The sequence below is a fragment of the Letharia lupina genome, assembly GCF_014066315.1.
Source record: "Letharia lupina isolate WasteWater1 chromosome Unknown contig_13, whole genome shotgun sequence".
Lineage (NCBI taxonomy): Eukaryota > Fungi > Ascomycota > Lecanoromycetes > Lecanorales > Parmeliaceae > Letharia > Letharia lupina.
This window is the reverse complement of record NW_023502982.1, coordinates 392050-416957: the sequence shown is the minus strand read 5'-3', so window position 1 is coordinate 416957 and position 24908 is coordinate 392050. Positions and strand designations below refer to the sequence as shown.

The window sequence follows — 24908 nt, the reverse complement described above, 5'->3', positions numbered from 1 at the left end:
GAACATGAAGGCTGTGAGCAGAGATAGACAAGGCGTGGCGAGAAGAAAGAAATGGCTGTCCCGCACACACAACTAATTCCCCCAACGTTCAAAATTTCCCTTCTACCTCGACTTTGAAATCAATCCAAACTCTCAACCCCTCTACACATCTCTCCAAACCATCACCAAGTCCTTCACACCAGAGCTCACAACAAACCTACCCACCATCCGCACTCACTCACTCACTCACTCACTCTTTCGCCACCTCCACCCCCCCTCATCCCCACCCTCCGCACCACCATGTCCCCCACCCGCCCCTCCATCCTCTGCCTCCACGGCTCCGGCACCTCCGCCGCCATCTTCTCCGCCCAAACGCGCCGCCTCCGCTCCGCCCTCCGCCCGCACTTCGACCTCGTCTTCGTCGACGCCCCCATCCCCTCCCCCCCGGGCCCCGGCGTCCTCCCCTTCTTCAGCGACTCCGGCCCCTACTACAAATGGTTCTCCCCCACCACCACCACCACCACCACCACCACCACCGCCGTCGAAGCGCGGCAGCGGACCAACTCGGAGATCGCCGCCGTCACCGACGCCATCGAGCGCGGGCTCGCGAGGCAGGGGCGCCGGGCGGGGGAGATGGCGGGCGTGTTGGGGTTTTCGCAGGGGACGGTCGCGGCGGCGCTGCTGTTGTGGTTGGGGCGCGGCGGCGAGGGCGGGTGGGCCGGGTTGCGGTTCGGGGTCATGCTGTGCGGCGGGTGCAGGGCCGACGTTGTGGGCATGATGGGCGACCGGTTGGCGGTCCCGACGGTGCATCTGCACGGCTTGGCGGATCCGTATCTGCACGCCAGTCGCTTGCTGACGGAGTGTTTCCGCGCGGAGTGTCTGACGGTGATGGAGTTTGAGGGCGGCCATCATTGTCCGTCGGGGGAGGGGGATGTGGATCGTTTGGCGGGGTTGGTCGTGGAGGTGGGTGGGGGGAGGCGGGGGAGGGGGGGTGACGTCGGCTTTTGGTGTGGTTTGAGGGGTCCGGTTGAGGTTTGAGGGATTGGGTGCGGGCGTTGGTGGGTTTGGGGTGAGGGTCTTTGAGCAAGGGGTTTGGGGGAAAGGGAATGCTCTGATGGCTAGGATCTGGCGTTCTTTTTTCTAATCACTTTTTCGAGATTCAGATAGCTCTTAAGACATTTACTTCCTTTTTCTCAGATCAAAAACTTGCTACCAAGCGTGACCAGTGCTCGGTAGAAGCTGCTGCAGGATGAATTACCATTTATGAGTAACAAGTATAACCCAAGTGACAGAATCCGACGAGGATTGATTTTGGTAGAAAAGCTGAGTTAGTGCTCGCAAACAGTGAGGCCATATAGAAATAACGTAGACATAAGTAGATATATAGATATATAATTAGGTATATTTAATACTAAGGTAGCTAAGAGCTTTTTAAATATTTAAATTAAGTAAATAACTCGAAAAAGGCCTTTTAACGCTAGAAAAACTCTTATATCTAAGCGATATAACTTGGAATAAAATTATATATAGGTGTAAATAAGAGAGAGAATAATAATATAACTCTAAAAGAGAATAATTCGAATAAAGAGCTTATTTCTAGTATAGTAATTATATAAATAGTACTCGCTATATTTATCTATCTTTCTACTATTATATATCGTATAGTTATATAATAATAAAACGATTAATTAAATAGCTATTAACGCTATAATCTTATAATAGATTTACTAATTTATAATCTTATTATTATAATTAATACTTATAAATAATAAGATTATATAGAAATAATATATATATAAATAAATATATAGATATATAATTAGATATATTTAATATTAAAATAATTAAAAGTTTTTTAGATATCTAAACTAAGTAGATAATCTAAAAAAGATTTTTTAGCGCTAGAAAAACTCTTAAATCTAAAATATTATTTAAAGAGAGCGAAGATCTTAAAGAGAATTTCTAATAATATCTATTATAATAAATAATAGAAATTAATAATATTAACGCGAATAAGTTAAAAGATATTAATATTATAATAATACTCTAAATATATAAATTAAATAAATAACGATATATAGACGATAGAAATCTAACTTCTAACGACTTAATAATTAAATCTTATTATTATTAAGATTAACGTTATATATTAATATTATAATCTCTTTATAAAAGAAATAATCTAAATAATAATTCTTAATATTAAATAATATTAATATCTCGCGAGAGATTATTAATAATAACTTTTTTAATAAAGAAGAAATCTTTTAATTAAAATAGCGATATATTAAATAAAATCTTTTATTTAAAGAGATAATATAAGACTTTAACTACGTATATATTATTATTTAATATAATTATTATAAATATAATTTTATAATAAAATAAATTTATTTTAGACGCTAGAAGTATAAGTTTTAAATAATTATCGAATAATTTTATCGAGTGATATATAAGAAATTATTCGCCGAAGTTCTTTTATTAAAGATCTCGCTTATTATAAATAAATTTATTTATATATAAAAATATCGCGAAGGCGAGATAAAAGAAGATATATAAAGTCGTCTCGATATAGATTAATTTATTAAAATAAAAAAGAATTTAAAGTAATAGATTTTTAATAATTAAACGTCTTTCTTTTATATTAGCTTCGTTATAAAAATATTAATTATTTATAATAATATATTATAATTAAGAATAATAAAATATTAAGAGATTATCGAACTTTATATTTATATAAATTAATCTAAAATTAATAAGATATATCTTTATAAACTTCGACTTAATATAATAAATACTTAGATTAATAATTTAGTCTATAAGAATATTTATAATTATTAAAAAGAAAAATTAAATCTCTATAAATACGTAATAGATTATATAGAATCTTATTAAAATTATATATATCTTTCTAATTTTAATAGTAAGTCTCTATTAGAGAAGTCGTATAGTTTTTTAAAGTAATATAATCTAATTATATTAATATTCTAATAAATCTTACTCTATTTTAGCGAAGATATAAGATCTTTTAGCTATAAATATATATTAACGATTTTTTAATATTAAAAATATAATAGATTATTAACTAGCTAATTAGCCTTCGTAGATATTTAAATAATTATTATTATAATATTATAAATAGTTATTAATATAATTATATCGCGTAATAAAACTATAGCTAGCTTATATATAGAGAATTTATATAATTTATTAATATATATATCGTTATTATAATAGAGAATTAAGTAAGATTCTTATAATTAATATAATTATAACTCTATTATATAATAAATAACCTTTATTTTTTTAAATTATATATCTTTAAAATAATAATATATAATTATTTTAATATTAAAAATATTTTTAAATTAAATTAATTAAATATAATCGAGATAATCTAAAATATAATCTCTTATATTAAATTTTCTAGATATATCGATTTATATATATTACGTAACTCGACTATTAATATAGCGTATTAAGGCGATACTATTTTAATATTTTAAAAAGATATTTTATTATAATAAATCTATTCTTATATTATCTATAATTTATATAATTATTATAAATCTTTAAAAGATATTAAAAAGTTATTTTAAGAATACTTTTTTTAAAATTATAACTTTAATAGCGAAAGAGAGAAAATTAATTATTAACTCGAGCTTCTAATATAAGATAATTACTCTTTTTAAAAGATTTTTAATTATAATTCTTATTTTAATTAGCTTATTTAAAGAAAGTCTTATCTATATATAAATACTATTAAATTTAATTTCTAAAAACTTAATTATATAGTCTATAATATTCTTTATATAATTAATTTAAAGACTTAATTTATTATATAATTAGTTGAATTATTAGATATATATAACTATATTATTACTTAATAAAAGAATTATAAAGAAATTATTTAAGTAATAAAGTATTACTTTCTATAAAAAAATAATAATTAAAATCTAAATAAAGATCTTTATAAAGAGATTAAATAGAAATAATAATATATATAATTCGAATAATAGATATCGTTCTTTCTAATAGTATTTATTATAATTAAAATTAAATAGTTATTAATTTAATATAGCGATAAATATATATCTAAAGATATCTTTAAGATCTCTTTTAATAAATTAAGCCTTTAAGCCTTTTTATAGTAATACTATTACTATATTATCGTATATAATATATTTTAATACGCCTTACTTTATTTAAATATTATTATTAATTAAATAATTATATAAAAATAAGAGATTATAAATTTATCTTTAATCTTTATTATATTTCGATATTAATTCGAATAGCGAATAGACGTAATAAGACTCGTTTTAAGAGTTAACCTCGATTAAATAATACTATTAAAGCTATTTTTAAAGATTTATTAATAATATTTAGAGTGCTTAATATATTAATAAATAATTTTAATTATAATAAACTAAGATAGAGTTTTAAAAATCTATTTTAGCGCTCTTTCGAAGAATAGCTAAAATAATCTTAATAAATATTAAATTCGAATAATCGTTTAATTATTTAAATTAATTATTAATTATTAACGATTTTTAATAGAGTAAATTCGAGTTTAGTAAATCGTATAGCGCGTATAAAAATCTTTTAGATATATACTATAGTAATTAAAATATTTATAAATATTTTAAAAATTATTCTAATCTAATAATACGATTATCTAATAATAATTAATTAAAAATACTTATTACTAAATTATAGATCTTAAGATATTTATCTAATAAATAATTTTATTAATAAATTAAATAGATATATAAATAGAGATAGCGCTCGCGAAAATAGCTATCTCTATTAAAACTTCTATAAATTTTAAGTTTTTTAATTATAATAGACTTATTAAGATTAGATATATCGATATTTAACTTATTATTACTTATATAAATTTCTCTAAATATAAAAAGATCTCTATAACTCTAATTATTCGCTTTTTAGATTTTAGAGTTATCTTAATTATTCTAAATATATATAATAATAAAGATAAGATAATAAGTAAGAATAAAGTTAAATTTATAAATAATAAATAGTTATAATAAGCGAATAGTATATATATAAAGAATCTTATTTAAGTCTTTCTTTATATTTATATAAATAAAATAATTAATAGCTATCGAGTATATAAGAAAATAGTATATTATATAATTATAATTATTAATATTTTTATTCTCTTTAATAAGAGTAATATATATATAAACTAATTTAACGAAGTTTTTAATCTTAAAAATCTCGAAGAAGATTTACTTAAAGTACTTAACGTTTACACTTTAAAATCTTTTAATAATATTAAAAAAGGGCTTTTTATCTTTTAAATAATAAAAGAAAATCTCTCTTCTTTTCTTTTAATTTAATTTAAAATTAAATAAACTTAAATTCGATATATTTAAATAATAATAATAATTACTATAATTATAACGATAATAATAGCGATATAACTTATAAACTCGATCTTTATAAGAAACTCGATCTTTATAATAATAGCGATAATTTCATTTCTTTTAAATCTTAAATAGCTAGATTATTAATTTTATAAGATCTATTTTAAATTTCTTAATAGATAAAAATATTTTATTAATCTCGTCTAAGATAATAATTCTTAATAGCGTTTTAAATATAAGAATCTTATTATAAAGAGAAGATATTTTAATCTTAATAGTCTTTTTAATTTTAAGGACTTTAAAGACCTTATTAGTAATATTAAAGATCTTTTTAATAATCTTAAAGATAAATATAACTTATATAATCGCTTTTTTAGATTTAATAGTAGTAATAAAAGTTATTATAAAGTATATAAGAGTATAAAGTATATTTATAATAATTAAATAAAGATTAATATATATAGATTTAATTATAAAAAGAAGAAGAATAATAATATAGCTTTAAAGAGAATAATTCGAATAAAGAGCTTACTTCTAATGCAGTGGCTATACAAATAGTACTCGCTATACCCACCTATCTTTCTACTATCGCATATCGCATAGTCGCATAATAATGAAACGATTGATCAAACAGCCATCAACGCTATGGCCTTATAATGGACCCACTAACCCACAGTCCCACTGTTGCGAATGTTGTCACTTCCGAGAAATACTTGCCTGTTCGCTAGACTCCTGTTCAACTTATCTTCAAATGAGAGTATTCATGTAACGCAATTACTCCATCGCTAACTTCGCAGTAGCGATTTCAAAGAAATCTATAGTAGCGCCCCGCGATGCCCGGTGATACGTACAAACTCAGGACACAGACTTTTTGTTTACGGCTAGTATCCCACCCAACACCGTGCTATGCCATTGTTTGTTTAACTCAAATGACTCGTGAGCGACATACCCGCATCGATCAGCAATCCAGTACCGTTGATGTAACTTGAGGCAGGACTACATAAGAAAATGATCATGCCTGCAACCTCCTCCGGCATCGCCATCCGACCAACAGGTCCTAGGATCTGCTTGACTCCTTCTGGGTTTGAACTCTTGTTCAACGCGTGCTGCATCATGGGTGTCGAGACGAACGACGGGCAGACAGCATTGACGCGGATGCCTTCCGCTCTGCAATCAAAAGCTATATCATACCGGTAGTGGTTAGACCCACCGTTACACCAGAGAGGAACAGATGACTTCGACAAGGAGCGATAGCTTACCAGCTGCCTTTGTCATTCCCAGCACTGCGAATTTAGAACTGATGTATGGCAGGCTTTTAGGCCCCGCGATGTACGAATTGACGGATCCAAGGTTGACAATGCAGCCGCGACCTAGGTCTCGCTCTCCATTGCGACTTTGGTACTTGACGCTCTCCTGCGTAAGCATAGCTTTCGACACAGCGCGCATGCAGAGCATAGTGCCCTTCGTGTTGATCGCAGCAATCTTGTCAAACTCGTCTATAGAAGCATCGTAGATACGGTCTCGCACGTCCATCGCAACCTAGCATGCAAGTTGTTAGACTTAGGACCCACTAGCATTTAGCAGGATCCTCAATACTATTCAACAGTGGGTTCAATTGCTTACTTACGCCGGCGCTGTTGACATTATAATCTATCCTGCCAAACTCCTTCATTGTTTGGTCAACCATCTCTTGAACGCTTGATGGATCCGTCACATCTACTGCGACGGCAATAGCGCGATAATTGGGGGTTTGGGCATAGCACTTGCTCTCCTCGGCTGCTGCTCGAGCTCCTTGCTCATTGCGGTCTGCAAATACTATGCCAGCAACGCCAGCCTCGGCCATGGAAAAGCCGGTCTCTCTGCCAATTCCCGAGGCCGCCTATGGTAAGTGAGAACACATCAAGTTAGCCGGCAACTCCAGGGCTGAGAAGCTTGTAGAAGGACTATAGACGAAAATGTGTGAACTTGCCCCAGTGATCAATGCAAATCCGGTAACGCTGTATGCCGTTGGTGCTGTCATGTTCACTGTCTTTTTTCTCCACATAATGAGATCGTTGTTGCTGGGGAAAAATTGGTTCCACGATCTGAAAGCTATGAGGGAGCGAAACCAGTATCGATTTCTTCACCGCCATATGTACAGCCTCGTACTTCAGCTCATGGAATTTGAAATAACGGTTGAAGGTTGCAATTTGTTGTGCCCGTTATACGCATGGCGAGCCCCCACAAGGATCAGGTACTGAAACCGCCCGATGGAGCATCACAATTACACATGATGGTTCTCACGTAGGATCAAACCGCAGGCATAGACCCTGTATTCTAAGTTTGTTTCCGCCCTGTCAGATATCTTGACTCATGCTGACTCAGATCGCGCGATAGCTAGCTAGGTCTGTAGGAGAGAGATCGGCCAGGCACAGCCATTTAGCGCGTCTACATCCGTACCAATCACCTCGTCCGCTAATCTTAAAGGTGAAAAGAGGAATCCTGTGCGATCGAATTCCTTCCGCGAATGAATCCGAAGAAAGACGAATTGGTGATATGAGACTCGCTGCACAGCAGGTGTAATCACGGTGTTCAAGGAGGTGAGAGAGGATAGGAATACCTGAGGCTTGAAGATTTTAAGGCCACAGTAATCCACAGACGGCACTAAAATTTAGTGCCGGGCTAGTCAACGGTCACAGCCCTGGCCTAAGGTACCTTACTTTTACACTGTGCCTTGTAGCCTCACACGCGACTCTTTCGTGTTTTATCCTGTCTTTTTTGAGACCAATTGAAAGGATTCACTGACTGTCTCTTCGCACTGCGTGGGGTGATACACGGTCGTTATGTCGAGTGTTGAGTAATGGTTCATGATCTTTGCTGACTGGGCAAAAAGATAGTAAATCATGAAAGAATCTCATCGGTCCTTCCTCCAAAACACTCAACGCTCAGAGGTGCATAGACCAACAAGTCTATGCATAGTTCTTACGCTAAAACCAACTAATAAACGAAGGAAGAGAAGCTGCTTACAAAGTTTGTTGGCAGAATAGCACGCCTGAGACATTACAAGGTTCCCCGAAACCAACATGGAAGGTGGCGCCAAGCTGAGCCTTTACACGAACGTTATGCGAACCTCTTTCTTACATGATCTCCCAATACAAGTTTCATACGCCTTTGCCTCTTCTTCCTCCGGGCGGTGTACCTTTCGTGGTTACATTGCCCGCTGGGATGAGATTGTCCATCGTGTGAGGCGGAAACAGAGTTGGATTGGCTCACATAATATGTCTGCCCGCCCATCTATGTGCTGATGGGGCCCATCAGACACCCGCTCCATGAGTCAATCACTCCCAATGCACAATGCAGAATGATGGCATCGGAGCAAACTACACCTCTCCATACGTACCCCATCACACTCGACGAGATCGATCCTCAACACCTGCAGCCGTGCAAAGGCGGAGAGTTCTCAACCGGATTGCACAGCAAAACCATCGTGAGTCCAGTCTCCCAATGGGATGAGTTGTGTCACTGACGTGGATGAGCAGGACGAAGAGTCAAGGAAAGATCGAAAGAAAACTCGGCAGCAAGCGACAGTGACCGAGACAATACTAAAACTTCGACACATCCTCCACCCCAATCATCGCACGACATAGCCAAGAGTATGGATGTCTTGGGGACAACTACTGCAGCCCCTTGGTATGGTTGGCCACAAGAAGCTCCAAGATTTGGAAATGACGCGAATGAATTAATGTTCGACCAAGATTTCACGAGTATGTCACGCTCAATCGTAAACAACAGAATATCCGTTAATGGTTTTGAGTTGTACAGAGAATGCCAGTTGGTGCAATTGCAGTGGTATGTCTGGACCATGTGATTTTCATCAAGAGCAGATGAAATCAAAATGCTCATCTGCCATTGCAACGCCGAAAGCCAATCCAAGTCTTCACCAGGCCACTCAAATCCAAATGGACCCCTCAATTCCGGTCATGAGACCGAAGCCTGCACTACAAGTCCCCACCTCGTCCACGCAGACGTCTTATTCACCCCTAGAGAGAATACCATCCCGCAAATCGTCAACGAATAATTTTCACTCACCTCCGGAAAGTGAACCCTCGCAAAAGGCCAAGAGGCACCGAGGCCATACACCAAACACAACCACCACATCCAGCCGCAACAGCAGCGCAGCAACCCAGTTCGAAGGCAATAAAGATACCAACACCACGCGCTTTCAGACCATCATCGACGCAGTCCAAGCGGCGGGCTTTGAAAGTTTCGATGCTGCCGTCTCAGGTTACTATACCCATGCCTTCGAAAAAAATTCCGCCGCCGACCTGGCGCAAAAGACAAGCCGTGCCCGCCGTCTCGCCGGAGTAATGACATCACTGCACGAGAGCTCCGCTACCTGGACGCTCTGGGAAGCAAGAGGTTACCGACATCAAGTAGTCGAAGCCGCCGAGAGTATCTATTCGTCGGAAGTCACCCGGCTCGCCAATAGGCGGAAGAGGAAAAGAGGTCACAGTATAGCTCCCGGTCGCGACTCTCGCAGTTCCTCCGAATTTGAAGGTAGTTCCAGCGAATTCGAGTCTAGCACTCCTTCCACCACAAGCACCAAATCCGGGCACGGATCAGAAAATCCCCGAACTTCGCTCGGGGAATTACAGCGCGTCTATCAAAACAAGGTCCGCACCACTCACCCCATCCTTTTCCGCTCAAGATATCAAACAACGTTTACTAATCTGGCAAAATAATCTAGCTCCCAAATCTCTGGGCATTACTGACGGAGCTCGCGGGAACACAGGGGTTGCAATGCGAGCGGGCCGCGCTGGCGGTTGCGTTGCTGCTGAATAATAACAATAATAGTAATAATGACAATATGCGCCCCTGTGGGGAGAGAGATTTGAGAGAGCTTATCCTCGATTTGGTGCATCAGACCGAGTGGAAGAAGGATATTCTTGATGGTAGGAGGGGTCTGTACGATTACTGATGGCTTTATAACGACGCACGGTCGCTTGGTTTGTAAGAATATTGTATGGCTCTCCGGGAATCGGGATGGCTTTTTCGATACCATGGAGCAACGGCTTTTGTAAAGCGCTCTGGTTGTACGAGTACTCAGATATTCAAAAATACGCGAACCATGTTCCCAATGGTTTAATAAAAAAATCTTTTGCGCATTCCCCCATCGCACCCGAACAACGCCCCTTATCCTCCTCCTCACTCACGTCCCCCAAAATTAAAAAAATCATTGAGAAATCCCCAGGTCCTGCATTCCAGTCTCGCAAATAGATGTTCGCAATCCATCCATCCATCCATCCATCCATCCATCCATCCATCCATCCAACCAACCCTCGTCCCGCCTCAGCCCTCAGCCTCCGTGTACTATACTGCGTCTCCCCTCTGGCCCCCCGAATCGGCGCTCCGCCACGGCACGGAAGGCCCTGGGTTCGGGATTGAGCGTGGTGGGCGCGTACCTGCAGACTGGTCCGGGCGGGGCTGAGGCTGTAGGGTTTGGGATGCGTGAAGGGAGGGCGGGTGGGGGCTTTTTCAAGAGGGGCTGTTAGGGGGGTTCGTGGTTGGGGTTGGGGTTGGGGTTGTGGATGGGGTTGGTTGTGTGGATGGGGGTGGGTGTGTGGATGGTGAGGGAGGGAGGGAGTGGGATGGGAGTGGGATGGGTGTGGGATGGTGAGGGATGGTGAGGGAGGGAGGGAGGGGGGAGGGGGGGGGGGTATGTGAAAAGGGTTAGATGATTGTATGGATGCAGATTTGATTGCAATAGCGCTCGTTCGCCCCCACCCACCGCGACGCAGGAAAAATCCCCTACACGATCTATCCATCCATCCACCTCCCCACCAACCCCACCCTCACCCCCTCCAAACTCGCCGTCGTCAGCCCAAACTGCTCCCTCCACGCCCCGCCGTCGCGGTCCTCGACGGCGCCAAACTCCTGGCACAGCCGCACGACGGCGTACGCGGCCTCCGTCAGCGCGAACTGCTGCCCGACGCAGATGCGCGGGCCGCCGTTGAAGGGCAGGTAGTTCCAGCCGACGCGCAGCGTGTCCCAGCGGTCGGGCCGGAAGAGGTGGGCGGTGGGGCCGTAGGCGGGGGAGAGGCGGTGCATGGCGTGGACGGAGTAGGTGACGCTCTGGCCGGCGGCGATGTGGATGGGGGCGGTGCCGGCGGGGCCGCCGCCGCGGGGGAGGAGGGTCGGTTTGTTGGCGAAGCGGGAGTTGGTGGGGACGACGGGGTAGAGGCGGAGGGCTGGGTGGGGTGGGTTAGAGGGGGTTGTGGTCATGGGGGAGGGGAGGGGACTTGCATTCGTTGAGGAGGTTTTTGACGTATTTCATGTTTCGGAGGGTCTCGTAGTCTGGTTTCTCGCCCTTGAGCTCGTCGACTTCGGCTTTGAGTTTGGACCAGATGTCGGGCCGGCGGGCGAGGACGTGGAATGTGTTGCTCAGGAGGCTGGCGGTGGTGTCTCGACCCGCGAGGAGGATGTTTAGGAGCTCGTCTCGTAGTTGTCGTGGGTCGTTGGTTACTTTCGCGAGCTCGTTCAGGAAGACGTAGCGGCCTGGCGGCTTCTCTTGTGCATCTTCGCTCTCGCGATGAGCTAAGGCATTATATACGAATTTATCTGCGAAATCGTGCACAGTCTTGCATGCCTTGTCGAATTTTCTGTTCGCAGTAAACGCCAAGAACCGTAGGGGGCTTCGTCGATAGAGGATTTGGCCTTGCGCGTAGTCGAATGCGCTGGCGAAAATTTGCTGCTCGGATCCTTGGGGTGCAAGCATTGAGTTTACAGACTCGCCAAAGAGAAATTCGGTCGCGCTGTCTAGGGTGAGCCGGAAGAAAAGGGGCTGAAGATCGACTGTGGACCCGTCGCGGGGTATCAGGCTGATGAGTTCTTTAATGTGGACTTCGAAGGTATTCAAGTCTTGGATTTGGGCTTTGGAGAAATTCGGCCGGACCAGTGCCTGTCAGCAGTAAAGTCAGCACTGCTTTCAAATACATACAGCAGGTGTTTGCACATACACGGGAATGCTCCCAATGTGCGCCATCAGTCGTAAAGATGCCTTTTCCTAATAGTGGTCCAAACGTGTGCAGTCGATGCCCTAGTCCAAAATCATTAAAATTCGTTGCAAGAACCGCCTTGATGTTCTCCGGATCGATGGTGTTGACGAAAACACGACCCATTGCCGTAGAAGACCATGTCATGCCGTGCTCCTCGTATCGCTTCAGCGTGGTTTCAAGTAGCGTTTTATTCCTGGCAGCCTCCATTCGTTCTTTAAAGTAGCCATAGCCAATTATGCGCTCTGATTGAGGAATTCGATGAACTGGCTCACAGCCGTGTGCTTTTGAGAAGGCGCGCGCGGAAACGTAGGCGATGATTTTCTGAACAATAACGTAGCAGGTCAGACAGGAAAGACTCAGAAGAACATAAGCATGATAACCCATTTCTACGGCGAGTAGCACAAGGCAAGCGATACTCTTGTCGCTGCTAGGAAAATGAAGACAGCGTTGAGCAAATAGCAAAGCGATGACGAGTATAAGACGTGAAAATCGCGGTGATAAATCTCTCAGCCTTACTTACATCTCGAAAATCCCTGAGTGGATGCGCAGAGGGGTGTCGGTCTCTGGTTTACACAACGTTGAAGTCCGTGGCTTTGGTTGTATGGCGTATGCATGAGATGACTTGCGCAACTTGTCTGGAGCTTAGCACACTCATGTTGGAGATCGGGAGGATTGTGTTTCAGCGAACACGTGTCACGTGATTAAAGTTGGCTGACAGTCATGCCATCTCAGCCTCGGTTGGGACCCTTCAGCCCAGGCTCGCTGTCATTAATTGTCATCTTGTGTATAGCTAATATTTGTTCTCTTATGGCAGAGCCCTGCATTGTTGTCATCCAGATAGCCCGGACTGGGCTGAACAGGACAGCCTTATTGGTGAAGCTGGGCTTACAAAGCCAGTGAGCTGTGCCCATGTCATTTCCACCTGTGACCAGATTTGTCTGCTGATAAATAATCCAATTCGCTTGTTTGATAGAATAAAGATAGTAAATCCAGTACATTCACAAACAAATGTTGGATGGTCTTTTGTTGGATGTTTCGAAATACTTAGGTATCTAGTGTTTATACTAGTCATGATGATTAAAACACTAGCGTTATCGCAGTGCCGAGGTAAGAGGTAAAATATCCCCACGCTAATCAAATTTTCGTTTACATGTATCATACTCTCTCTCCATCATACACAGTTTACTTACGCACTCTATCAACGTTGATTCTCTCAATCATCTGGCGTAGATGAGCTGGAGTCTCTCCTCCCACCGCAACTGATGAAATGCTGTACTTGTATCTCCCACCTGGGCCTCCCGAACCATTGCACCACCCACAAATGACAATCTGACCTTCTTGGATCTCTTTCTCAAACCGGCGCTGGAAGTCATCTCGCGTGCCTTTGAGGGCCAGTGGGTAGAGTAGAGCGGCGTCATGGAAGCCTCGCTGAATCGAAAAGTGCTTTTTGAGAAAACCCAAGGGATAGCTGGTGGGAACTCGCACGTTCAGATCGATGACGAGCTGTTTGCCCTTCAAATCTGTCATCACATCTGCGCCCAAGGGTCCGTAGTATCCTTTCCGGTGCATGTAGGTGGCCATTTCTTGGGCGATGTCGGCGTACTGTTTGCGAAGATTGTCTTGTTGCTTATAATCAATGCAACCGCCATCCCAATGTCCGTGGTTATCGAAGATCTGTTCAGTACAGCCCGTGAAAACACTTCGTCCCTTCTTGGTGACGAACAGAGATAGCGCTACAGCTGTTCCTGGAATCGTCTCTTGAAGCACGAGACTGGCCGGTCGCATGTGTTTGTTCGACTCGTTTATTTGTTTGATCATTCTTTTGACTTCGACAGTCAGTAGTCCGATGGCCTCTTGCTTTTCTGCATCTGTTTGAACCACGAAGACGCCTTGACTACCAAGAGATTGCGGAAGTTTGATGACAAAGGGAATTGGTCGCTCGATGATAGGCTTCATCATGCGCTCGACCTCATCCTTCAAGAGGCTTTCGTCGTTCACCTGGTCGGGCTGTAGGTTGCAATCGATGACATCTGACTTAGGAGTTGGGATTCCTGATACAGCCAGTCCTCTCTTTGACAGAAGACCGTAATGCTTCTCGGGGTCGAACAAGTGTGGAAGGTGAATAAGACAGTCCATTGGATTCCAAATAGCAATTTTGTCATCGGGGCTCGTAGTGATTTCGGTTGGTGAGGAGACGAACCGCAGCTCTGGACGTTGGGCCGGTGCCAGCTGGTCGAAGACTTTGAGAGCATCCGCTTGATGGGTTTTTATCGGTGACAGCATGTGCTCTACTTGGGCCGCTTCGTCTCCAGCGGCATCGACGTCGAAGAGGACCAGAGGCATGTTGCCAGAGACGAAACCGTACGATTGAGGCCCAGCTTGCAGATTTGTTCGTGCCAAAACGTTACTGTCCATTTTGAGTGCTCTAGGAGATTGATAGGCAAATCTTGTTGAAAGTGGGATAGAAGAGGTCATCTGTGTTGTTGCCGATGGTATGGCATAGACTTGGATAATGTTTTGGCCGTGGGGGTTATCCAGAGAGTAAAGTTCGCGGAGAGTAGTATCCAGCTCAACCGCCGGCAGGGTATGAGCAATTTTCCGGTATGTCCTGGCTGAGAACCTGCTCAACAGCACTGAAAGCCATTCCTTGAAGAATGAGAATGGGTACAGACTTTGCGGCGAGAATGTGAGGATATATTTTGGGACAAACATGGTGAGTGTGGTGCTTTCAGTCACATGAGATTTCTTGAAAGCGGACGACGCGCAAATATACAGTTCTGATGCAAAGTCTCAGTCAAACTGAACCCAAAGGACTCTATGCTCTACAAATACAGCAAATGTGTTTTCTTCGTCTAGTACGTCTGGAAACTATGAAAGGCGTAACCATATCCCTATTTTTGGAAATCAACTGAAGCAAAGCCACTCCTGTCATGCTTGTCATGGTCAGCGTTTCAAGCTGCAAATGATTAAGCGAAAAGCCTAATCTAAATCTGGTTAGCTGTACGAACTGTAAACCGCATGTCATGCATCCGAGCCAGCTCTGTGGGGCCCAACATTGTTAGTAAGGTCAATAGCAAGGCATGCCAGCCTGTGAAGATCTACACAGCAAGGGTCCTACAACCGGATCCTACCAAAACCTGAGACCCGACCGAACACCGAGGCAAAGTGCCCACAAGGAAAGATCTGAGGTCTGGACGGGTTCAAGTTCCATTGGCATGGAACTTATTGCTTCTTGTTGGCCGGACTCCAAACTTTCTACGTCTTACATTTTGTGCCGCCTCACTGCCTGGGATGAGGACCGTTGTCCACAGGTTGAACGTTCGGATCACTAAGATCCGTGGTTGGCTTTGGGCTTAGCTGTTGAATCCACATCACTATCATTAGCTGTATGGATCTATGGCTGATCTTTGAAACCGGAATATTACGGTGTGTGACAGTAAGAGTGGGACCCCTATCACGTGGGAACAGAGCTATCCACTACAGTCTACCTCTACACTGAAAATTGAACATTCTGATTTTCCCACTGTTGCCCTCGCCAACACTAACCTAGTACAGGTCTTGAGATAAACAAGTTAGCAGCGAGAAATGCCTTTACGGACGAACAAGAAGCAGTTGACGTTCACTATTCCCATACCTACCTTTTCTCCACCCAGAACAGAGGAATGGAATCCAAAGAAAGAACACAGAAGAACTAATACCATCGAGAGTAATCATACAGATGCCAGGGAAAGTACATCTTGTTCCTCGGATTCACGAGACGGAGCCAAGCTCGAAGCGCAGAAGCCAAAACGTCGGAAACCTTGGTACAAGAGGTTGAATCCTCTAAAGCAATCACGTAAACCTCCATCTCCAGTGGGACGCACTGTCTCTCGTGAATATGGCGCGAGTCTCTGGAGTCTTTTCACATTCAGGTGGATGTCTCCACTTATGGCTGTGAGTGCCCGTTGTGATGCGGATCTATGGATCGCCTTTTACAGCGTGACTGACGAGTAATTACAGGTTGGATACCAGAGGCCCCTCGAGATTGCCGACATCTGGCTTGTCAACCCCAACCGTTCCGCGGAGATCCTTACAGCTAAGGTGCAAGCTTCCTACAAGAAGCGCTTCAAGCGGGGAGACCGACACCCCTTGCTGTGGGCCATGCACGAGACATTCAAGATCGAGTTCTGGCTTGGCGGCATCTGCCAACTCTTCGCCAACATACTTGCGGTCGTCTCCCCATACACGCTGCGGTACCTGATCAAGTTCGCCGCGGAGTCCTACGTTGCGAGCTTAGAGCATACGAAGGGGCCAAGCATAGGCAAAGGGGTCGGGCTGGTCCTCGGCATCACCGCCATGCAAATTCTACAAAGTATGGGAACTAGTCATTCTCTCTACTTCGGTATGATGGTCGGCGGTCAAGCACGCGCTGTCTTAATTGCCATGATTTTCGACAAGTCGATGAGAGTCTCCGGGCGAGCGAAGGCGGGTGGGAAGGCTATCACCGAGGCTGGGGAGACCAAATCTCACCTCGATCAAGTTGTCGACATTGGAAAAGAAAAGATGAATCAGCGGACGAAGAAAGAGAAGAAGAAGCCCGTTCCGAAGGATACTCCCGGCATTACAGGCGATGGCTCGGGCTGGGCCAATGGGCGGGTAGTCAACCTGATGTCGGTTGACACTTACCGCATTAGTCAGGCATCAGGAATGTTTCACATGATCTGGACTGCACCGGTCTCTATTAACCTTACGCTCGTCCTCCTGTTGGTCAACCTGGGCTACAGCGCTCTGTCCGGGTTTGCCCTGCTTCTGGTCGGCCTCCCTTTTCTAGGGAAAGCGGTAAAGTTCTTGTTCACTCGCCGCAAAGCTATTAGTAAGATCACCGACCAGCGAGTCAGCTTGACGCAAGAAATCTTGCAAGCTATGAGATTCGTCAAGTTTTTCGGATGGGAGAGGTCGTTCATGAACCAGATCAATGAGATCCGCGGAAGAGAAGTTCGATCCATTCAAATCCTCCTCGCTATCCGGAACATCATTGCTACAGTCTCCATATCTATGCCTATCTTCGCCATGATGCTGTCATTTGTTACCTTCTCTTTGACTCGCCACAAGCTCGACCCCGCGGCAGTGTTCTCGTCGGTTGCTTTATTCAACGCTCTCCGGATGCCTCTCAGCATGCTTCCTGTTATTATTGGACAAGTGGTTGACGGCCGAGCCGCGCTTGAACGGATCCAAGACTACTTATTAGCGGAGGAGATGGAGAAGGATGGTGAAGTCAACACTAAGACGGTAGAGGCAGTCCAGGTGAAGAACGCGGACTTCACATGGGAACGTACTCCCACTGCCGACCCTGCTCAGGCAAAAGCGAAGAAGCTTGCCGAGGCGAAGGCTCAAGCCAAAGCTGCAACAAAGGGAGCGAAGCAAAGTGCCAAGGAAAAGGAGAGTGGACTCGTCACTAGCACAAAGAATCTTGACCAGGATGATTCTTTCGAAACCAGTGAGACGAGGCGGCCATTCCAGCTCCATGAGATGAATTTTAATGCTCAGCGCAACGAATTGATCGCTGTAATTGGCGGGGTCGGCTCGGGAAAATCCTCCCTTCTGGCAGCTTTGGCCGGGGATATGCGGAGAACGAACGGCCAGGTCATCTGGGGAGCATCGAGGGCTTTCTGTCCACAAAACCCATGGATCCAAAACGCGACTGTAAGGGACAACATCCTTTTCGGAAAAACCATGTACGAAGGCTGGTACAAGAAAGTTGTGCAGGCCTGCGCTTTGACCACGGATCTTCACATGCTCCCAGATGGCGATGCTACGGAGATTGGAGAGCGTGGAATCACAGTATCCGGCGGTCAGAAACAACGCTTAAACATCGCACGCGCAATCTACTTCGATGCAGAAGTTGTGCTACTGGATGATCCGCTCAGTGCAGTGGATGTGCATGTTGGACGGCACATTTTCGACAATGCCATATGTGGTCTTTTGAAAAACAAATGCCGTATCCTGGCTACACATCAACTGAATATCCTCCACAGATGCGACAGAGTCATCTGGATGGAAAACGGACGCATCCGAGCGTTTGACACCTACGATAAGCTCATAAAAAGGAATCAGGATTTTGCCAAAATGATGCTTACCACAGCTTTGGAGAAGCAGACAGAAGTAGCAGAAGCTGCCAAGGAAGAAGAGGCTATCGAGGAAACGAAGCCTGAAGAAGCGAAGAAAGCCTTGGCCACCAAGAAGAAGACCCAGCTGATGCAGGCCGAAGAGCGGGCAACGAAGAGTGTGCCCTGGAGTCTATACATGGCATATATTCGAGCATCAGGCACCATCTTAACCGCGCCGCTCATCGTGTTCTTGCTGGTCCTCGCGCAAGGCACAAACATCGCAACCAGCCTCTGGCTCTCCTACTGGATCTCTAACAAATTTGGCTACAGAAACGGCGTCTACATCGGCATCTACGCGGCCTTGGGAGTCTCACAGGCTCTGCTGATGTACTTCTTCGCCATAACCCTTGCTTTGTTGAGCACCAGGTCCAGTAAAACCATGCTCAACCAAGCCATGAAGAGCGTTCTTCGGGCGCCTATGTCATTCTTCGATACAACGCCCATGGGCCGTATCACCACTCGCTTCTCCAAGGATATCGATCAGATGGACTTTGAGCTGACGGATGCTATACGGCTCTACTTCGTCACGCTGGCCATGATCATCTCCATCTTCACATTGATCATTGTCTATTTCCACTACGTAAGCCTCCAACTCCGCGTACTATCGAACTGCCGTGCTAAAAATACAACCCTCAGTTCGCAATCGCCCTTGCACCTCTCTTCCTCCTCTTTCTTTTCTACACTTCTTACTACCGCGCCTCCGCCCGTGAGATCAAACGCCATGAATCTGTCCTCCAATCAGTCGTCTTCGCCCGCTTCAGCGAGGCCTTGTCCGGAATCGCATCCATTCGCGCTTACGGTCTCGAAGACATCTTCGTGGACAAACTCAAAGCTGCGATTGACAACATGAACAGTGCTTACTTCCTCACCTTTGCGAATCAGCGCTGGCTGTCTGTCCGTCTCGACCTGGTCGGCAATATCCTCATCTTCACGGCAGGTATGTTGGTGGTGACTTCGCGCTTCGACGTTTCGCCTTCGATTGCTGGGCTAGTGCTTTCGTATATCCTGAGTATTGTACAGATGATACAGTACATCGTCCGGCAATTCGCTGAGGTGGAAAACGCGATGAATGCTACCGAGCGCTTGCATTACTATGGAACGAAGCTAGACTCGGAAGCGCCTCTGCACCTTGCTCAGATTCCTCCGTCATGGCCGGCAACAGGCGAAATCACATTTTCCAACGTTCACATGCGTTATCGGGTTGATCTGCCTCCGGTGTTGAAAGGAATCTCGATGTATATCCAGGGCGGCGAGCACATTGGGATTGTCGGCCGAACAGGCGCCGGGAAGTCCAGTATCATTACCACACTTTTCCGGCTCAACGAGATCTCTAGTGGTTCGTCCAATCCATCCCCTTCCTGTCACGAAACCACACTAACTCCTCAACCCGCACAGGCTCCATAATAATCGACGACCAAGACATCGCCCGCGTCGGTCTTCAAGACCTCCGCTCCCGCCTCACAATCATCCCTCAAGACCCCAACCTCTTCAAAGGCACCATTCGCTCCAATCTCGACCCCTTCTCCCAATACACAGACCTAGAGCTCTGGTCCGCCCTCCGCCAATCCACCCTCATCCCCGAAGACGACATCTCCATCACCTCCCGCAAATCTGGCTACATCCACTTGGACGACGTTGTCGAAGAAGAGGGCGCGAACTTCTCCCTCGGGCAACGCCAGCTCATGGCCTTAGCCCGCGCATTGGTGCGGAATTCGCAGATTATAGTCTGTGATGAGGCTACCTCGTCGTTGAACATGGAGACGGATGTGCAGATTCAGAGAACGATGCAGACGGCTTTTAAGGGGAAGACGTTACTGTGTATCGCGCATCGGCTGCGGACGATTATTAATTACGACAGGATATGTGTGATGGATCAGGGTCACGTCGTGGAGCTGGATACGCCGAGGAATCTGTTTGAGCAGGGGGGCATTTTCAGAGAGATGTGCGATCAGGGGGGAATTCGGGTGGGGGATTTCCCGAGGAAGACGTTGTGGGATCATGTGCTGGACGGGTTTAAGGATGATAAGATTAGGAGGGGTTGGAGTTAGGGAGGTGAACAGGGGAGAAACAATATATAGCGTGTTTGCTGTACTTTTAGAGCGGCATTGGTGTCTTCGTGGATCATGTATCCCCTGCGTTGACCCGCTCGGTGTCAGGCTTTGGGGGGGTGGGGGGGAGAGCTCTGGCTAGCATAGGTTCGGGCCTAGCTTTAATGTGGAACGAAAAGGGCATGCTCTCCATTGAACAAGTTTGAACAATGATAGGTGAAAATATATAGTACTGGCAAGGATTACAACTGACTAAGCATGTCGAACAAGATTAACCAATCATAGGGCCAGAATTTGTCACAGTCTTGGCGCTCGGCCTACGCGCTTCAAAGCACCTTCCATCCGAAACAATCTTCCCTGCTCACAACGCTCTCCCTCCTCACGACCATCACTATACTACCGCCATTGTACTTCCCCAGCTCAGCCAAATTACTGCAAAAGCCAGTTTAGATCAACACTGGTATCGATCCCGCTGTGGTCTCTATCTACCGACAAGCAACAGAGCTCGCCCAACGCCAGAATGGCCTCCGTACCACCAGAACTCCTACATCTCATTGTCTCGCAAGCCGCCCTCTCATATGTGTACTGTCCTAAGAAAGGCGAGGTCACAAAGGACCTTGGCACCCTCCGATCCTTACGCCTTGCCAATCGGAAGCTCTCCAAGGTGGCATCCGAGTACCTGTTTGAAGAGCTTACTCTCTATTCTACGGAAGCTAGCCATGCCAAAATGATGGCTGTTGCCCAGCATCCTACCTACAGTGCTTACGTTCGATCGATTGGAATTTCTCAAAAAGCCATCTTTGGACCTTTCTTGGACAGATACGCGTTTGGGCAATGGTTCCATCAAGCAAGGCCTCTAGTCATGTGTGATGGCTTACCCAAAGGTTACTTCTATGTACCACATCGCATGGCGTACCTACCCACGAAAGAAGCCCGTGTAATCGACTTCCATCATGCGGAATACACATCCCTCTACAAGAAGCAAGAACAACTGTTCGGCAAGGCTGGAGATCTCTTGAAGACTGCCATCGGTTGCTTTTCACACCTAGAACTAGTGGAACCGTCTGTGCGTACACCTCGCACAACATATCCTGTACCCTCTACCGACGACGCCTTCATCAGTGATCTGTGGCAAGACAGCGCATGCTTCTACGAATACGATCTCGAACATTCAGCCATGATCCTGACAGCTCTATATCAAGGTAAATCTCTTGCTGCGACCCAAATTAACATCAGCGAACTATTCTACAAGATGGACACCATGGTAATGGATCTTCCGGACCCTGTCGCTTCTGGAGAAATTCAAAAACTCGTTGCCGATGCGAAGAAAGTGAACCTCTCCATCCAGACTTCTGACTATACCGGATTGCAAAAACTCCTCAACACAAGCAAATGCGAGAAGTTCCTAGGTTTGATGAAGAACCTTGAGTCACTTGCATGCTCGACATACGAGCTTCAGGGTTCTCCGCTTCCATACCCACTACTCTTTGACATCTTTGGTCATAATACATGGGAACATCTCCATTGCCTAGACCTCGGTCGGTTTCGCACCCCTGCCATCAAGCTTGCCAAGCTTCTCGGCCGTCACAGTTCCACTTTGGAAAAGCTTACCTTGCAGCATATCCTGCTTTCTCAAGGATCCTGGCTTGACATTTTCATCAAAGTACGACACGGTGCGCTACGCGTTGTTCAGCTCCACCATCTCGGCTGCGGAAATGATACCGACGAATTCTTTGACGACGTTGACGCACTTGAATTGAGTCCGATACCGTCCTCACACCCGCTCTTCGCTTTTTTGTTTCGAGAGGCGTCGTGGGTACCATACATGGAGAAGGTGCTGGAAGGGTCAGAGTTAGATTCGGAGGGTAGTCGTTCAGATTCGCAGGGTAGCCGTCCAGATTCGGAGGGTAGTCGTCCAGATGCTACTGATTGGGAGGACATGGACTCCGAGGACGACGTAGATTGATCAGAGAAGGGAACTTTGGAAGATGCGAGAGCAGGAGACGGAACCGAGGAGTAATTCACGGCGGAGAGCACAACGATGCTAATATCATGACGTGCTTTGCATTCCATCACCGACACGAAGCAAGAACGCAGACCCCTCTCACATTTGTTCGCATGAATTACACACCGCTACCGTAGCTATCGTATCTCTAGACCCAAACGGCAATCAATGTTTCAGAAAGCTACCGAAAACAAGAAAAAAAGGGTGCAGAACTATGTGCCACCAAAGACCGTCGATCCTCCGACTTGACACCTTCCTTTTTTTCCCATCACTCGCTATGGCTGGGTGTAGCGTACTAGTACAGTGTCTGCATGTCGTATACGCGATGTCATCCATACCCATGTTGTGTGTCTTACTTGTCATCTTCGCTTTCTTCATTGCTTACTTACCTCCCTACCTGCCTTCCTTCCTACCTAGAAACCTGCTTACCTCCCTACTTACCTCCCTACCTACCTATTTATTTCCGTCTTACCTCCCTACCTCCCTACTTTCCTATCTCCCTACCTACTTACCTACCTCCCTACCTACCTACCTCCCTACCTTCCTCCCCTACCTCCCTACCTCCCTACCTCCCTCCCTCCCTCCCTACCTCCCTACCTCCCTACCTACCTACCTACCTCCTACCTACCTATCTACCTACCTACCTGCTTACCTACTTACCTACCTACCTACCTACCTCCCTACCTACTTACCTATCTACTTACCTACCTACCTACCCCCTACCTACCTCCCTACCTCCCTACCTACCTACCTACCTCCATACCTATCTACCTCCCTACCTACCTACCTCCCTACCTACCTACTTACCTCCCTACCTCCCTACCTCCCTACCTACCTACCTACCTCCCTACTTACCTACTTACCTCCCTACCTACCTACCTCCCTACCTACCTACTTACCTCCCTACTTACCTCCCTACCTACCTCCCTACCTACCTACCTACCTGCTTACTTACCTCCCTCCCTACTTACCTGCTTACCTCCCTACTTACCTCCCTACCTACTTACCTCCCTACCTACTAACCTCCACACCTATCTACCTCCCTACCTCCCTACCTCCATACCTACCTACCTACTTACCTCCCTACTTACTTACCTGCTTACCTACCTCCCTACCTACCTACCTCCCTACCTACCTCCCTACCTCCCTACCTCCCTACCTACCTATTTCCCTACCTCCCTACCTACTTATTTCCGTCCTACCAGCACCCCTACAACAGATTTCCAAATCAGAAACAGCGCCTTCGACACGGCTGGTAGGCACCATCTTACAGGACAGGTTTTCCATTTGGATCGAATTGAACGTGATTGGGGTTTATTCATATGTTACAAATTCGACGGGCTGGGGATAGGCTTTGTGATCATTGCTGTGTTGGAAAAAAGATTACGGCGGTTGGAGGTGTTTGATGTGGAGTGCTTGTTTTGCGATAGTACATTTTTGGTTTTCAATTTTTGGGTTTTGAGCTTTCAATGTCTTCTGGTTCATCTGTTGGCCAGTATACAGCATGTTTTGACGTTTGAAACTTGACATTGCTAGGCCTGACATTGCTAGATATCAAAGATTCATCCGAGGCCTTTCGTAGTGCCGCAATGTCGATTTCTTCGCGATGTAACTTCTGTAGCCGGCCGTCCCAAGGAACTGGGATTGAACGAACGCCCGGGCCCGGTGAAAGCCTGGCTTCGTATGTACATCCCACCAATACAGATACGGTCGCCGGCATGGGTTCTCTCCACTGAAATGTAGATTTTGGATACCTCTAGCTGCGGCCTTAGTCCCATGCCGTCACTATCAAATCGCAAAGGCATACGCATCGCCAGACTGTCTTTTCTTGTTGTTGTTGTTGTAAGTGGTCTTCTTCAACCGAGGACAACTGGATAGCCTTTTGCGCCCCGAAGTAGCTGAGGCTGAAAGCCACGTTCCAGGATGGTGCGAAGGAGGTAAATTGTGGTAGTGAAGGATCTAATATTTAGCATGGTATTTGATGAATGGAGGGAGGGCGTTTTTGTAGAGCAGTCTTGCTAGCAGATAGCAGAAACTGCGGCATCAGAGGTCGAGTAGTTACAACCAACGTGGGAACAGATGCGGACAAGGTCGACGGGCGCCGCTAGTGAGGGCGTGTTTCTGCGAATAGGAATTGAAGGAGCAGAGCCGCAGCTCAAGGCAAGGAACACGCGTGCCAAGTGGTATCTCTCTTCAAGAAAGACGTCTCCAGCGATGGCGCAAAGCGGATGGATGTGAGGAGGCAGAAACAGAGGCTTAAGCCCAGAGCCTCAGCTGATCGAAGTTTGATCGTCCACTGGCTCGTT

At 44.7% G+C, this 24908-nt stretch overlaps 5 protein-coding genes across 5 annotated transcripts; 3 read left to right on the top strand and 2 right to left on the bottom strand.

Moving 5' to 3' along the window:
* Positions 1-6289: 6289 nt before the first annotated feature.
* On the bottom strand, positions 6290-7212 carry HO133_001614 (uncharacterized protein; the record flags this gene model as incomplete). Its single annotated transcript, XM_037292542.1, has 3 exons — positions 6290-6549; positions 6629-6908; positions 6997-7212. 3 exons carry the CDS (start codon positions 7210-7212, stop codon positions 6290-6292), a joined length of 756 nt encoding a protein of 251 aa, XP_037151081.1.
* A 1490-nt stretch (positions 7213-8702) lies between these two features.
* Positions 8703-10090, top strand: HO133_001613 (uncharacterized protein; the record flags this gene model as incomplete). Its single annotated transcript, XM_037292541.1, has 3 exons — positions 8703-8835; positions 8888-9112; positions 9228-10090. 3 exons carry the CDS (start codon positions 8703-8705, stop codon positions 10088-10090), a joined length of 1221 nt encoding a protein of 406 aa, XP_037151080.1.
* A 1075-nt stretch (positions 10091-11165) lies between these two features.
* HO133_001612 (uncharacterized protein) lies at positions 11166-15115 on the bottom strand (the record flags this gene model as incomplete). Its single annotated transcript, XM_037292540.1, has 6 exons — positions 11166-11478; positions 11648-12306; positions 12365-12724; positions 12924-12966; positions 13026-13038; positions 13594-15115. 6 exons carry the CDS (start codon positions 15113-15115, stop codon positions 11166-11168), a joined length of 2910 nt encoding a protein of 969 aa, XP_037151079.1.
* Positions 15116-15988: 873 nt separating this feature from the next.
* On the top strand, positions 15989-20597 carry HO133_001611 (uncharacterized protein; the record flags this gene model as incomplete). Its single annotated transcript, XM_037292539.1, has 4 exons — positions 15989-16336; positions 16403-19129; positions 19186-19885; positions 19945-20597. 4 exons carry the CDS (start codon positions 15989-15991, stop codon positions 20595-20597), a joined length of 4428 nt encoding a protein of 1475 aa, XP_037151078.1.
* A 520-nt stretch (positions 20598-21117) lies between these two features.
* Positions 21118-22563, top strand: HO133_001610 (uncharacterized protein; the record flags this gene model as incomplete). The annotated part of the gene is made up of 1 exon (XM_037292538.1): positions 21118-22563. The coding sequence occupies one exon, from the start codon at positions 21118-21120 to the stop codon at positions 22561-22563; it is 1446 nt and encodes a 481-aa protein (XP_037151077.1).
* Positions 22564-24908: the final 2345 nt, after the last annotated feature.